The sequence below is a fragment of the Mytilus californianus genome, unplaced genomic scaffold (assembly GCF_021869535.1).
Source record: "Mytilus californianus isolate M0D057914Y unplaced genomic scaffold, xbMytCali1.0.p SCAF_4, whole genome shotgun sequence".
Lineage (NCBI taxonomy): Eukaryota > Metazoa > Mollusca > Bivalvia > Mytilida > Mytilidae > Mytilus > Mytilus californianus.
In genome coordinates this window covers 2,780,879-2,798,059 of record NW_026262690.1, presented here as the reverse complement: position 1 = coordinate 2,798,059, position 17,181 = coordinate 2,780,879, and the positions used below count along the sequence as shown (strand labels likewise).

The 17,181-nt window shown below is 34.0% G+C and overlaps 1 protein-coding gene across 3 annotated transcripts; it reads right to left on the bottom strand.

Moving 5' to 3' along the window:
• Positions 1 to 515: 515 nt before the first annotated feature.
• Positions 516 to 4,240, bottom strand: LOC127737295 (uncharacterized). 3 transcript variants are annotated; one of them, XM_052247883.1, is made up of 2 exons: positions 4,099 to 4,240; positions 516 to 2,747 (listed from the first exon to the last, which is right to left on the bottom strand). In XM_052247883.1, exon 2 carries the CDS (start codon positions 2,612 to 2,614, stop codon positions 1,148 to 1,150), a length of 1,467 nt encoding a protein of 488 aa, XP_052103843.1. In that variant the 5' UTR covers positions 2,615 to 2,747; positions 4,099 to 4,240; the 3' UTR covers positions 516 to 1,147. The 3 variants fall into 3 exon arrangements, with proteins under 3 accessions (XP_052103843.1, XP_052103844.1, XP_052103845.1); XM_052247884.1 differs by lacking the exon at positions 4,099 to 4,240 and adding an exon at positions 4,004 to 4,053; XM_052247885.1 differs by lacking the exon at positions 4,099 to 4,240 and adding an exon at positions 3,876 to 3,982.
• Between the last annotated feature and the right edge of the window lie 12,941 nt (positions 4,241 to 17,181).

Genomic DNA, 17,181 nt, shown 5'->3' with positions numbered 1-17,181 from the left:
GCCCCATTTTTAAATTGGTCTACATTGAGTTGAAAGGGTCCAAAATTAAACTTTGTTTGATTTCATCAAAAACTGAATTATTGCGACTATGATTTGCTGAATCTTATTGTGCATTTAGATTTTTATTTTGGGCCCTGTTTTCAAATTAGTTCATATTAAGGTTTGAAGGGTCCAAAAACTGTTTGATTTCAACTAAAATTAAATTATTGGTGTTTTTTTATATGCTGAATCTATCCATGTTGTTAGATTTTGGATATCAGACCATTCTAGGTAAATTAAATGTCCCATTTCAAATTTTAAAGATCCTTGACCAAATTTATTTTGTGTCAGAAACCTATATTATGTCAAAAATTTGATCACAATCCAAATTCAGACTGTATCAAGCTTGAATATTGTATCCAAACTTGCCCCAACTGTTCAGGGTTCGACCTCTGCGGTCGTATCAGGCTGCGCTCAGCAAAGCATTTTATTTTTTTGTATAAACATTATCGTATAAAGAAAACATAAATCGAGTATAAAAATTACAAAGCTTTATATACGGTATACTATTTAATAAATTGACAATTTCAAATATATAGACAGCTCCCCTCTGCTTTAATTGGTTTTGGTCCCAGAGTGTCATAACATCATCAACAACATCAAAAACCATTACGATAACAAAGAACTCGAAGCACATCTCCTTATTTTCATATCATAAACTACTAGATGATTTGCATTGCTAAAAGGCAATGGATTAGCCAGATCTTGGAGCAAGCATATGACCTAGCTGCCTTCTGCCTCTACGTATTGTCTATTGGCATCTGTCCCTCTTTTGTTATCTCTTTAAACGGCTTCGGTCAATGTCCTTAGTGTAAAAGAAAGTAAAGAGAGAATGTAGAAATAAAATAATTTCAAACAATAAACGATTGTGTATTTCACAAAATGTCCTGACCTTGTGTTTTGTTTCCTCCCTTTGGGACATTGTGCACATTTTAAGAAGCATTCCTTAGTTTGTAAATGTTATTTAGTCTACTCATGTGGTGCTTTCGTTTCTCTTGCCGGAAAAATTTCAGGTGAATAGAAAAAAAAACTTCTGGTGGTTCCATGAATGATTCTACATAATGTTGTAAAACATGGCATCCCCACTGTCATTGCATACAGATAATACTTATTTGTTTTTATTGTAACATACAGGGATCGGATGATTCAGACCGTCAGATTCAGTAAGTAACATCTTACTAACCTTTCCATCATTCTGTATAATAAATAAATTGTTAGACACCAGTCCTGCGACAAACACATTATGGATATTGTCGACTGATATTCCTCTCGGACAAACCAGGTATTTGTCACTGAATACCCAGATCTCATCCCCTGTCATACTACAGCAGTGGACTGTATTTTCTACATAGTCTGTGTAGTAGATCCTGTCCTTGACTGCAGCAATATCGAAACAGGAAACGTTACACTTTATTGTATTCAACATCTTTCCCGATGTATCCATCACTACTATTCCTTCACTTTCTACTAGTACGTAGATTCTATTATCATGACATGAAAGGCCCCAACATGACCCTTTGATATCTGTTGTTTTAATGACTGTACCATTTTCGATGTTTAAAATATCCATGCGTTTGGATTCACCATGAGAAACAGCAATACTTTCACCATCTATTACAGTCACATCATACGCCATACCAGAGACGGGTATGTTCCGGATGTGTTGTCCTATATCATTACATTCTATAAGTACTTTGTCACTCGTGTAATTTGCTATCAATACATGACCGTTTGGTAAAGTCGTTGCTCCTGTGATTTCCAAGTTCTTGATTTGTTCTTTAAGTGAAAACTTACTTCGAAAATTAAATGTGGTATTGTGAACTGACCGTACGGGTTTATATAGTTGTGTCTGCGCTTGATCAATGTTTTTAAACACAAACGGTGTACTGACAGCGTTTTCTTGAACTTTTATTTGTCCAAAGGAGTTGATGTTCTCTAACAATGAGGTTAGTTCTTGGTTTACCTCTATTTCTACTTTGTATTTACGTACAGAACTCAACGACATCTTGACAGATTCTATTTCTTCGTGGACTTTTTTATCAATCTGACGCGTACCAAGAAATACTTGGCTGTCGGAGTCGAAACGTTTCAGTTGGACTGTTTGTTTTTTAAGTCGTTTAATTTCATCATTCGTTCTGCTTAATTTTGTAATAAACTCTACGTTTTTCGTCTTATAGTTTTTACATGTTTCTGACAACTTGGTAAGCAGTTTTTCTTCAAGTTCGTCCATACGTTTGTTTACTGTAAATCGTATATTTTGCACCGATTTCTTAACGCTCTTTTCTTGTTCCTCGATATTCGTGGAGACCATTCCACAATCTTCGATAACACGTTGTAGCTTTTCTAAAGCTCCGTCAATTGAAGCTGATACACCATCAAGAGCTGTTGATGTCTTAGCGTTTGTTGCTGCCTCTTCTAGAGGGATAATAAAGTCAGAACAGTTCTCATGGTATGATGTTAAGCAGGTCTTACAAATTGCCACATCGTGCGTCCTACAGAAACTTTCAAGGTCACTTCCATGCTCATCGCACGCTGTTTTTATCGTAATATTCTCCCCTATTCTGTTATCTTCCATCGATATTAATGTGTCGTCCGTAGACTCCTTCCTAGATTTGTGGAATGGTTCTTGGTCTTTCCAGAAACGTTGGTTCACATTTCACACCACGTTCGTCTTTATTTCCATGGCAACAAGGACCAAATTGAATGACCTACAACATATAATATCGCATACATCAGTGCGGGAGTTTATGTCAAGTCATAATTTTAAAATGTAAGGGATAACCATAATCTACTTTTATTTCCATGGTAATCATTGAATGGAGATCCATAAATGTGCCTTTCAGGGTGGGAATTATTTATTTTTTAGGCTTACTCCAATCTATTTTGTAATATTCGTTTTTTACGATTTGGGCCAGAATTTGGTTCTTCTATAAGTATTTTTGTTATTGAGGTGGTACGGGACTAGCTGCAATACAACATTAAAAGATACCAACTTTAATTTGAGGAAATCATACAAATGTCTCTGTAGTGTATACGAGCAATTTCATATTATTTTATTTAACACCAGGGCAACTTCAAAGTTTTCTTATACAAACTAAAATTTCTCAAATTTGTACACGATTAGCAATTGTTAAAAGCTGCAATTTTGGTGGACTTTATAATATTTCAGTAAGTATCGCAAATACCAATCTAATTAAAATATAGATCTGTGATTTCGTTATGCTCATATGACGAGCACGCGAGTTCTGGTAGATCTGAATTTTAATCAGATTGCGCAAAAACGAATAAGAAGGAATTGCTTAACCCACAGGCATATAAACAGTATAATAATATACGTCTCTGTTTAACCCAAATTCAAATTCTAATTGGAAGAATCTTTGTTTTACATTATGTCTCTTATTAGGGTGTTCTTCAAAGCAAACTTATATTTAATCTACTAGACTATAAGACTATAGAAAAGTTTTTTGTTGTTGTTGTTTTGTTTGCTTTTCACTTTTCAGTCTACTCCTATATGAAAACTGTCTTTAACAACACTGTAAGCACTAAATGACATTTAGATTCTATTGATATGTGTAAAATTATTGATTATTTCTCATTTATAGAATCTTATGATATTTCAATGCCGGAAGGGTTTTGAAAACTCTAGATTTTCCCTTGCGAGTGAAAGAAGTTCAAGAGATTCGAGGGATTGACTATACTTCTTTCCATACCAATTTTCATATTTTATTCAAGTGCTCAAAAAACTTTCAATCATCGCATTAAATTGAATGATAAAATATTTAAAACTAGTCTGTAATAAGTATATGTGTTGTTTATAATAAAATATACTTCATTACCCCTAATGATTAACCGTCGATTGTCCATGGAAAAATGAAAAAATACATATATCAACTAGTGAACCAGAAGTAACCCATGATGTCAAATGAATACATGAATAAACAACGAAATAAATATTAAAACATACCATTCATTTCCCATCCTAACCATTCTTATACAAGATCAAACATGTTTGGAGACGTGTGTAATTTCTATACATAATAAAACGGAATAATAACCTACCATAACAAATTAACTCATTCCATCAAAATAAAGTACACGTCAATCTACATACATTCACCCTGATCTCACCAAATGTTTATTTAATACATCACTGCCAGATACTAAAAAATAAAGGTACATACAATACTGAAACTAGATTTTAACACAGGTAATGCATAAAAAAGAGTAACAATGCTTGCTATATTTAAATATGAATAAAAATGTACAGATATACCGATATACTGTCAATGTTATTTGAAGGATAAACATTTATCTTGGTATCTAACCTATTTATTCGGAAGTTCACAAAGTTAACTAAAATCTGGTGGACAGTTGTCTAATTGACAATCATAACACATCTCCTTATTTTTTATACGCCCGCAAAATATTTTGCGGTCGTATATTGGTATCACGTCATCGTCGTCGTCGTCGTCGTCTGCGTCGTCCGAAGACATTTGGTTTCCATACAATAACTTTAGTATATGTAAATAGAAATCTATGAACTTTGAACACAAGGTTTATAACCACAAAAGGAAGGTTGGGATTGAATTTGGGGGTTATGGTCTTAACAGTTTAGGAATGAGGGGCCAAAAAGGGGCCCAAATAAGCATTTTTATGTTATGTTTGGATTACCTCCCTTACACTGCTTTTAAATTATGTTTAAAGAAATGTTGTATTGTCTTGAGGTGATTAGCTGTCAATTTATTTTTAGAAGTTACTATTAAAAATGCTGATTAAGGAATGTTAATTTTAGCCATGATTATGTATGTCATTTTCTATTTTAAGACTTGTATGATGTATTTAAATGGGTAATTATGGTTGCAAACTCCATTGGAAATCTGAATTGAGATTATGACCATATCTTGAGGGAAAGATTTTTTTTTAAAGGGGGGAGGTGAAAAAAAATTGGGGGGGGGGGGGGTAAAAAAGAAATTGGGGGGGGGGGGGCAATTTTTTCTCATTTCAGATTTCAGAAATTAAAAAGAAAATTTCTTCAAATATTATTTTTTTTTTGCAAAAAAAGAGGGGTACAAAATAATTTTTTTTTGGGGGGGGGGGGTCAATTCGCAACAGCATAGTGTATTGCACAAAAGCAAAAAAAAAAGGGGGGTACAATTTTTTTTTTTTGGGAGGGGTTCAATTCGCAACAGCATAGTGTATTGCACAAAAGCAAAAAATTCAAATCATATAACCAATTCTAAGTTCTTTGACTACAGTTATTCTGTGTCAGAAACCTATTATGTGTCAAATATTTAATTACAATCCAAATTCAGACCTGTATCAAGCGCGAATTTTGTGTCCATTTTTGCCCCAACTGTTCAGGGTTGGACCTCTGCGGTCGTATCCAGCTGTGCTCGGCGAAGCAATTTATTTTATAATGAATACACATGCGTGTAAATCGGTAATGTTAAAATATCAGATCTCGGGGTAATGATATCTCTGAATCGAAGTATTTCCAAATTTTAGCGCTCATATCAAAAGAAACGTGAAATTTTCGTCGCGCCCTCTTCTTAGAAACTACACATCATAGCTCCATAAACTTGGTGAGCATAATATACCATGTGATGCGTTTTCATATCAATCGCTCAATTTCTGGTTACTAAACATGATGGCCATGAAAGAAATGTTCGTCGCATTCCTATCAGGAACTACGATCAACTACGAATTACAGCTTCCTGGGCATCAAGCTTTATGTGAGCAAGCTTTTTAGTATGTTGAGTTTCCATACAATCGCTCATCAGTTCCTGTTTACTTAATATTCCTATGACGTGTATCATTAGTGAGCAATAGCTAATAGTCCATGTTGTTTGAAAAATAGTGTGGCTAGGTTAAGAATTACCAGTCTGTTAATTGGTGTATCAGGGACATTTGAAACAAGGATCGGATCTGGTTGTAAAACCTCTTACAAATGTGTGCATACTGGTGGCATAATCAACAACCGAAAGAAAAATACTTATTCTCATTTTAGTCATTTTCTCTTTTAGCCCAATAAAATCAAACGTTTCATCTGTATCTGGTATTTTCCCTAGTGAAAACTCCCGCGGCCTTATCCATATTGCAGTGGTTTTCTAGTAAAACACTACGCGACCTGAAAGATCTACCAAAACTGAAAATGAAAATGATACTTAAGTGATAACAAAGTTTGACATTATTCTATATATCATCTAAGTTTTCCATCGATACTTCACTTGTATGTAATTTTCATTGCCTTGTGTTGGAATCCAGATAATATATCTGATCATTTAGGCTGTGCTAGCTATATATCCAGATAATATATCTGATCGTTTGGGCTGTGCTAGCTATATATCCAGATAATATATCTGATCGTTTGGGCTGTGCTAGCTATATATCCAGATAATATATCTGATCGTTTGGGCTGTGCTAGCTATATATCCAGATAATATCTCTGATCGTTTGGGCTGTGCTAGCTATATATCCAGATAATATCTCTGATCGTTTGGGCTGTGCTGGCTATATATCCAGATAATATATCTCATCGTTTGGGCTGTGCTAGCTATATATATGGAATCCATAATATGATATCTCTTATTACACTGGTTGCAATGAATTACCGTGATTTCCCAGTGAAATAAAAACCGATAATTTCACATGTGAAATAAACGCGGATATTTCGCTCATCTGACGTCAAACAACAATAGGTGTTGTCAAGACGTTGTCGATAGTTCCTTACATTTTCTAATTTAATTTCATCAAAAAGCCCTTTGTCAATGTAATAAAAAGAATAAATAATCAAAGAATTCAAATATAATAAAGTTTATGTAAGCAGCTAAAATATATATATTTTATTAGGATAAAAATGAACTTGAATAACGAGAATGTAAACAGTAAGTTTGTGCGCATGTGTCAAACATATTTTGTGCTAATTAGAACACGGCTTTGTTTACAAAAGCCTAATAAGGACGTCATATTAGAATTTGCTTTATTTGTATTCTTCGATTAGTTATTCTATAATTTTATCGTTTAGGTTGTGCTAGCTATATATCAAGATAATATCTCTGATCGCTTGGGCTGTGCTAGCTATAAATATGGAATCCAGATAATATTTCTGATCGTTTGGGCCGCTGTGCTAGCTATATATATGGAATCCAGATAATATCTCTTATCGCTTAGGCTGTGCTGGCTATATATTTGCTGTATGGTATACTACCTTATCGTTTAGGCTGTGCTAGCTATATATATGCAGAACATCACCATCAAGGAAAGAAGCATTAATAATAGGAACGGAAAAGTTTTCTCGTTTATCATAAAATTTCTGTGTCTCACCTGCATCTCAGTTTAAAGTCTAATGATGACTATAAAAAAATATAAGTCTATTTTACATTATGAAGAAGAAAAAATTGTTTAACACGAGTGCACACGCTGGAATGTCTTACCTGCTTTACTCATCATGATTGATTTTATATTGGAAGTCTTAGTTAAAGGTTTAACTAGAAGTATGACAAACACTGTACATTGTCAATGATCCATGTAAAAACGCAAGTCAGACATGTACACCTTACAATCATTCCAAACACCAAATATAGCAGACCTATTGCTTAATGTATCTGAGAAATAGACTTAACCAGGAATAATTAACAATGACTAATGAACAATGAAAATAAGGTCAAGGTCAGATGAAACATGTCAGACTGACATGTACACCTAACAATCATTCCATACACTAATAAAATTGAGAATGGAAATGGGGAATGTGCCAAAGAGACAACAACCCGACCATATTTGATCTATTGTTTATAGTAACTGACTAAAGGACAAAACTACATTAACCAATGAACCATGAAAACGAGGTGAAGGACACATAATACCTGCCAGATAGACATTAACACCTTATACACCAAAAACAATTGACCTATTGGCTATAGTATTTGAGGAACAGACAAAAATACCAAATTTTAACATTGATGAAAGAACCATGATAATGAGGTCAAAGTCAAATGAAACCTGCTAGACGGAAATGTTTACCTTACAATCCTTCCATAAACCAAATACAGTTGAGCTACTGCTTATAATATCAGAGAAAAGGACCTAACCACGTCTGTCACATGTCCATTGTCCTTGACCTCATTTTCATGGTTCAGTGACTACTTGAAAAAAAGTAAAGATTTTTTGTAATGTTAATTTCTCTCTTATGAGTAATAGGATAACTATTTTTTGTATGTGCGTACCTTGCAAGGTCCTCATGCACGTCAGACAGTTTTCACTTGACCTCAACCTCATTTCATGGATCAGAGAACAAGGTTTAGTTTTGGTGGTCAAGTCCATATCTCAGATACTATAAGCAATAGGTCTAGTATATTTGGTGTATGGAAGGATTGTAAGGTGTACATGTCCAACTGACAGGTGTCATCTGAACTTGACCTCATTTTTATGGTTCAGTGGTTATAGTTAAGTTTTTGTGTTTTGGTCTGTTTTTCTTATACTGTATGCAATAGGTCTACTATATTTGGTGTATGGAATGATTGTAAGGTGTACATGTACAACTGGCAGGTGTCATCTGACCTTGACCTCATTTTCATGGTTCAGTGGTCAAAGTTAAGTTTTTGAGTTTTGGGCTTTTTTTCTAATACTATATGCAATAGGTTAACTATATTTGGTGTATGGAAATATTTTATGATGTGCATGTCAGTCTCGCAGGTTTTATTTGACCTTGACCTCATTTTCACGGTTCTTTGCTCAGTGTTAAGTTTTTGTGTTTTGTTCTTTTTTCTTAAACTATAAGCAATAGGTCAACTATATTTGTTGTATGGAAGGATTGTAAGCTGTATATGTCTGTCTGGCAGGTATCATCTGACCTTGACCTCATTTTGGTGGTTCATTGGTCAATGTTAAGTTTTCATGGTTAAGTTTGTTTCTTAGATTCTATAAGCAAAAGGTCAACTATATTTAATGCATAGATTATATGTAAGGTGTACATGTCTTCCTGGCATGGTTGATCTGACCTTGACCTCATTTTCATGGTTCATTGGTCAATGTTTAGTTTTATTTGTTAAGTCTGTATCTAAGAAACGGTGGCAAATAGCTATAGGTCAACTATATTTAGTGTATTGAATGATTGTCAGGTGTACATGTATTTCTCGTTTGCTTTATCTGACTTTGACCTCATTTTCTTGGATCATGTTACGTTTATGTGATAGTTGTAGTAAAGCTTTATATTTAGGACTATCAACATAATATCAATGGTTAGTAAAGAAGGCGAGACATTTCAGCGTGTGCACTCTTGTTATAAGCAGTCACTAAACCATGAGGTCAAGGACAATGGACACCTGACCAACGGAAACTTCGTAAAATAAGGCATCTTTATATATGGAAGCATCCAGGTCTTCCACCTATTGAAATATATAAATCTTTATACAAATAGTTAACGCCTCCACCACTGTAAATAGCACCCCTTTGTGCTAGGGATACCCTTTCTTGATTATGAACAGGCTTGTGTTGTAATTCTAAGAAGATCTGAACATTGGCCTATTATTTACTCTCTTCCATACTAAGATATTTCCTCACAACTTCTAAGTTCATTTTTTTCATGCTATCATCTAAGTATTATTGATTTGGGATTAGCCAAAATTTTGTGTATCTAATTAATGTATGTTTCTTAAAGAATTTTCAGTGCTAACAGTGATTATTCTGGTTTTGCTTTAAGACAATGTTTTTTTAAATGGTGAAAGCTGTGAAGCTACTTTGTTATTATTTTTTTCAACAATTTTTTGTGTTGCCATCATTAATTGGCTCTAAACAAGAGGCGTCCAAGAGCCTGAATCACTCACCTGGTAAAAAAATATGCCATCTTAATCCTTTTTTTATCTTTCTTTAATACAATCAGTTAATTTGCTTATTTGTAGATCTTCTTATGTGACATTTGTGTAGGTCTTGTACTGATTATCATATTTTACTGTTTACAGTTTATACTTATCTATTCAAGTTTTTGAAATGAAAAAAAAGTTATTTAATGGCAATAAATCCTATAACTAGTGTGATAATTTGGCCATGTTGACTTTCAGGCAGATATTATTTTGCTGATCTTTTTCGCTTTTGAAAAGTTTCTCTTTAACTCCAGACCTATATTTTTGACACAAATGAAAAAAATAGATTAAAATCATTCAGGGGAAATAACTTCTAAAAGGAGTCATTTGACAATTTCAGACAAGATGACTGATTTGTAGATCCTATTATGCTGAACATATTTGCTATATATTATTGATCTCTTATCTATGTTTGTTTTAGCAAAAAATCCATAAAATGGGTAAAACTAAGTCATTCAGGGGCGAATATCTCCTAAAAGGATTCAGTTGACAATTTGGGCCATGTAGACTTACTTGTAGATCTGATTGTGTTTAATATCTTTGCTAATTACAATTTCTTTCTATCTATGTTTCTACAAATTTAAAAAAAATGGATAAAAACCATCTTTCAAGGCAATTTCGGCCAAGTTGATTTATTTGATGTTATTTTGCTGAATACTTTTGCTATTTACAATTTCTCTTTATCTATTATAGTTTCTGCCAAAAAATGTAAACACTCAGTATAATTAGTCTTTCAAGGGCAATAACTTCTATAAGGGATCAATTGATTCATCCATGTTGACTATCTGGTAGAACATATTTTGTTGAACATTTTTACTACCAAACAATTCTCTCTATCAACTATAGGTTCCTGAAAAAAATGTAAATAAATGGGGAAAGTGTCCATGGGACACAGATGATGCCCCTGCCTACATATAACCTTATAAAGGGACATAACTCAAGTACGGGAAAAGTGACACTACCAAAAGTTGTACTTGATCTGAGTTTTGTGGTAATAAGCATTTTGTATAAGTTTCATAACATTGTGTTGAGGCTAACTTAAGTTAGAGAACGGAACCAAAAATTCAGCAATTTTTCCATTTGTAAAGGGGCATAACTCTAGAACAGTAAAAGTTACGCCACCAAAATTCAAACTTGATCTGTGTTTTGTGGTAATAAGCATTGTGTATAAGATTCATTACATTTGGTTGAGACTAACTTAAGTAAGAGAACGGAAACAAAAATTTACAATTTTTCCATTTGTAAAGGGCATAACTCTAGAAAGGTAAAAGTGACGCCACCCAAATTCAAACTTGATCTGTGTTTTTTTGGTAATAAGCATTGTGTATAAGAGTCATAACATTTGGTTGAGGCAAACTAAAGTTAGAGAACGGGAACCAATTTCGGGACGTACAGACGGACAAGGGTAAAACTTAATGCCCCCTCCGTTACGGCGGGGGCATAAAAAGGTAAAAATCATAATTTAAAGGAAATAACTCATATAAAATGTCATTCGATGATTCCCGCCAAATTGACTTATTTGTAGATCTTATTGTTTTTGTCATTTTCACTGTTCACAATTTCTGTATACTTATTTGCAAGATAATTACCAAAACTCCAAAATGGGTCATCTGATTTGACTGAAAATTCTGCAGGAGATTTACCTTGACCTGCTGATAATTTTGACCCTTTCAGATTTGCTGTAACTTCTTTATTTTTGAGATATTAGCCAAAAACTTGGAAATTTTCTTAAAATTGACATTTCAGGGGCAATTACTATAAAATGGAGTGTCTAATTTTTCAGAAAATTCTGCAGGTGATAGTTCTTGACCTGCTGATAATATTTACCCGTCAGGTTTGCTCTAACACCTTTAGTTTTTTTTAGGTAAACCCCTATGTTCTATTTTTAGCCATGGCAGTCGTGTTTCTTGATGGATAGAAATAATAAACACAAACTTTATATTAGATACCCTAAGGATTTTTTAGCCCAAGTTTGATTGAAATTGGTTCAGTGGTTTCAGAGAAGATGTTTAAAAAAGTTTACAACAGACTATGGACGGAACGGACAAAGGGATGACAGATGCAAAGGGTTGGCAAAAGATCAAATGGCCTTTTAAACCAGTTTAGTTAAAACTTATTTAAGGTATTTGCTCTGAATTTTCTTTCCTTATTCCATACTCTTTTTATTTGCCAAGACCTATGGACAAGAAAACGTGTGGCACACCAGTGCCTATATTGCTCAATATACACTTTTAACCTACCTCCTATATTTTTCATTATAACAGCCAATAAAATGCTCCGCTGGGGCGCAGCTTGATACGACCGCAGAGGTCGAACCCTGAACAGTTGGGGCAAGTATGGACAGAGCATTCAAGCTTGATACAGCACTGAATTTGGATTGTAATTAAATATTTGACACAGCATAGGTTTCTGACACAGAATGAATGTGGTCTAAGAACTTAAAATTTTTTAATTTACCTATTCAAACCATATCATTATTATTTGCTTTTATATATAAATCAGAAATAACCAATTTAAAATGGAAAATTTTAAAGAAAAAAATGAAACCCCCCCCCCCCCAAATTTTTTGAACCTCCTTATGATTCATCACCCCCAAACTCAATCCCAGCCTTTTCTTTGTGGTATGGTACCTTGCAGTACAATTTCAGAGAGATCCATACACTTGAACACAAGTTATTGTCTGGAAACTAGAAAAATGCTCGTTTTTTGGCCCCAAATTCCTAAACTTTAAGGGCAATTACCCCCATACTCAAACCCAGGTTTCTCTTTGTGATATGGAACCTTGCAGTACAATTTCATAAAGATCCATACACTTACACACAAGTTATTGTCCTGAAACTAGAAAAATTCTTGTTTTTTTGCCCTTTTATGGCCCCCAATTCCTAAAATTTTGAGGGAATTACCCCCAAAATCAATCCCAGCCTTCCCTTTGTGGTATGGTACCTTGCAGTACAATTTCAGAGAGATCCATACACTTGATCACAAGTTATTGTCTGGAAACTAGAATCAAAGAGCTGAAAGCTCTGAGGAAAAATGACGCCACTGTCTCTAATATTGTGATATTTTTTATGCAAGTCTTGATTTTCACATACCGTAATTAGTTTAACATTCCAACATGTCTCATAAGCATATAATTGATATTCGTATATGTGTGTGTTATGTGAAGATGACAACTGGCTGTTTTTTTAGTACAAATGTATAGGTCAAGACTACCTGAATGATCTACAGTATCCAATGACTACTGGCTGTTTTTTTCTATAAATAAATAGGTCAAGGCTACCACAATGATCTACAATATCCAATGACTACTGGCTGTTCTTTTGTACTAATAAATAGGTCAAGACTATTTGAATGATCTACAATATCCAATGACTACTGGCTGTTCTTTTGTACATATAAATAAAGACTACCTGAATGATCTAAAGTATTCTAAGTAATGTGATTTTTGTCTTGCAATTACATTTTTCTAAATCAAGAATATAGACTATTAGTATCCTTTTCAAACCAAATGATTATGAAGAGCCTGTTGTTATCAAGCTCTTATACCCCACATACTCATTAAATAAGTTACTAGTGACCTAGTTATTTCTGTTACTTGAAGCAAATTATATTTCTGTAGATTTAGACAATAGTATAATATTGTTTTACTAGTTTTATTTCACCTTGAAGATTAGACAAATAGGGATACTCCTTTGATTTTTTATTTCATGTCAGTCGGGTCGCTTTATATGAAACTTGAAACCACTTCTCTGCCATATTGTTATTTCATAACAACTCTGCCCTTGACCATGCATGTTGACCCATGTAATTGATATTCATTCTTTAACCATATATCATAGTCAGTTAGTTTTTGATTTTGCACTCCCACACCACCTTTCAGGTCAAATGTCTGTCTCCATTTAAGTTAATGACATTGAACAATCATGGTATTAAACACAATTCCAATAGTGATAATGCTGTTCTAGTAGGTCACCATATATTCAACTCGGGTAGCATTCCAGTTATTGAAATTTGTGTCAGATTAGAACAATGATCTAGACCTTTAGGAATGGATCTTACAATTTAATATGGAGCCATAGTATGGGACCCCTACACGGTAACAAAAAAAAAAAACAAGCTTGAAAAGATACAACGTCAAGCGGCAAAATCTATCACCAGAAATTACAAGTCAAGAGAGGATGGACGGGATACGTCTCTAAAATGCTTGCCTAACTGGAACTACAACAAGATCTCCAGACAAGACGAACAAGGAGTTGAAGCCAGAAGTTAATATTTATGTAAAAAGTAGTTGAGGGGCTGATTCCCGCTATTGAACCATACTGTCATTCTATAATATTATTGCGTAAGTATTTCTGTATTGTCCTTGTTATTGGTCCATGTCTTGGTGTATTGGTCTGAGGCGAAGCCGAAGGCCAATACTGCTGGCCGAGGACCAACAATAAGGCCAATACAGAAATACATGTAATAGTATCTTTATTAATTAACTACAGTGTTACAATATTTTTTTATTTCATTTCACAAGAGATAAACATTTTTACCTTGAAGTGGAACTATCCAAATCTCAGTTTCTTTTTATAAGATGCAATATCTAATGATTTGGTGCCGTTTCCATGCATCTTCAGCCTTTTCTCATCTGATGAATTTTTCTACCCTTTCCAGTCACTATAAAGTGTTACAACTTTAATTTAGACACAACACATAAAAAGTAATTGGAAAGGTACTGCCATTGCATGTGTAATGCAAATATATTTAAAAAAAAATAATGTAAGAGTTGAAATTGATACAACTATCCATAAGCCAATTGACCAAAGAACGAAGATTTGCGCAATTACAGAATGCATATGCCTGGTTTCGGGTTTAAAAATAAAAGACCGTTTACAAAACATGAGAAGCGAAAGTGAACAGTAAAAATCGACATGATTAAATTATGAGGTCGTCAAGAAATGAACTTTGTGATAATTTACTCGTTCCCTAAACCTGAAATATTTCCATCGTCTACTTTCAAAATGCTTTTCAAATGAATGGGACCGTCTTTAACCTAAAATATATGCCATACTGAACGTTTCAGCTTGTTTATGGTGAGTAAATAAAAACTGCGTCGTACAAACAACTGTTTACTTTCAGTTTGAGTTTATCGTGACTTACGATCTAAAAACTAGAGACGTTCCGAAATCCTGTTTTAGCCGGATCAGAACTCGGCCAATACGGAAAAAAAATCTGTATTGGCCGAGTTGACATCTTATATTGCATATGCAGTTTTCATCATTTTAAGTACAATAACAGTGTAGTTAATTAATAATGATACAGTTACAGACTCTGCTGCTATAACTTTGAGAACAAAGATTCATACGCACCGCGTGGGTATAACCGTATTACTAATTTCCGATTATTAAAATCTTCGTAAATCTTGATAAAGACCAGTTTCTATCCAATGGATATCAAAATGATTCCGATTATTACTTTTTTAATGATTGTAAAGTTGAAATGGCATGAAAGGCTGATATTATTTAGGAGAACTATTTTGTCTAGCGATTGCTGATCATTGGAGGGTAAAAAGTCCAACACCATAACAAAACGGATCTATTTATTATGTATACATACCGATTGTTTACGATTGTAAGACATGTGCATAAAAGTGAAAGCTCGAATAAATATGAAAAATATAACAAAGGGATAGCTCCAAATACCATTTAATAACAAAAAACATATGGACAGGTCAAGATATCTTTTTGGTAAATAAAATAACGTATGTAAACTGGTTCCCGTCCGACTACAACACTTTAACAAAGACTTTGTTCGAGTGTAGCGTAATACAAGCAGATTCCAGTTAGTATGTAAAATAGTAAATATGAAACCGAGTGCGGTATGCGGAGGCATAATCAACTTCCGTTAGTTCTGGTCAATGGTATCGGAAACATGCCGGTAATACAAGCAGATTCCAGTTAGTATGTAAAATAGTAAATATGAAACCGAGTGCGGTATGCGGAGGCATAATCAACTTCCGTTAGTTCTGGTCAATGGTATCGGAAACATGCCGCTGATAGCGTCATTTTCCAAAAATGCTTATTTTTGGCCCCTTATTCCTAAACGTTTTGGGCAATTACCCCCAAACTCAATCCCAGCATTCCCTTTGTGATATGGAACCTTGTGGTACAATGTCAGAGAGATCCATACACTTACACACAAGTTATTGTCATGAAACTAGAAAAATGAATGTTTTTTGCTCCTTTTTGGCCCCTAATTCCTAAAATTTGGAGGCAATTACCCCCAAAATCAATCCCAGCATTCCCTTTGTGATATGGAACCTTGTGGTACAATGTCAGAGAGATCCATACACTAACACACAAGTTATGTCTGGAAGTTACAAAAATGCTTATTTTAGGCCCCTTTTTGGCCCCTAATTCCTAAACTCTTGGTACCATAACCCCCAAAATCCACCCACCTTCCTTTTGTGGTATTAAACTTTATGGTAAAATTTCATAGAGATCCATTCACTTAAACTAAAGTTAGAGTGCGAAAACCAATGTGTCTTCGGACGACGACGACGCCAACGTCATACCAATATACGACCTCAAAATTTTTTTGCAGTGGTATAAAAACTGCAGAATAATGAATATTTCAGGGGCAATAACTCCAAAATACTTCAACAGATTTTTCTCCAATTTTCAGAGTAAATACATCTGGTCATGCTGAGCCTTTAGTTTGAAACAATGGCAAATGAAATGCCAAAAACTATAAAAATCTACATTCTAAGGGCAATAACTCCAAAAACAGGTGGACATATTTTTCTTAATTTTCAAGGTAGATAGAAATTGTTGTGCTGACCTTTTTTACCCTGTCAGTTTTTCCCTATTTGCTATAATTTTAGAGATATAAGCCAAAACTGTTGTTTGACCCCTATGTTCTATTTTCAGACATGGCAGCAAAGTTGGTTGATCAACCTGAACAAAAATGTCAAACTTTATTTATGACATCCTATAGATGAGAAGATATTTAGAGAAAAGTTTGCGGAAGATGGATGCAAAGTGATGGCAAAATCTTACATGGCCCAATGGGCCAGGTGAGATAAAAACCATAATGTTGTACACAATGCCATTGACTTTTGTAACTGGTTGTATAATTGTTCGTGTCTTACCCTTTTTTCAGTTGGTTCCATCATTTTATGTCCTTTATAGAATATAATTTTTAAATATTTTTCACCTAGTTTGCTGGTTATAAACTCATTAAAATATCGCTTCATCGAGGAATATCAGAGAAGGATTACATTTACAGAAAATAAACA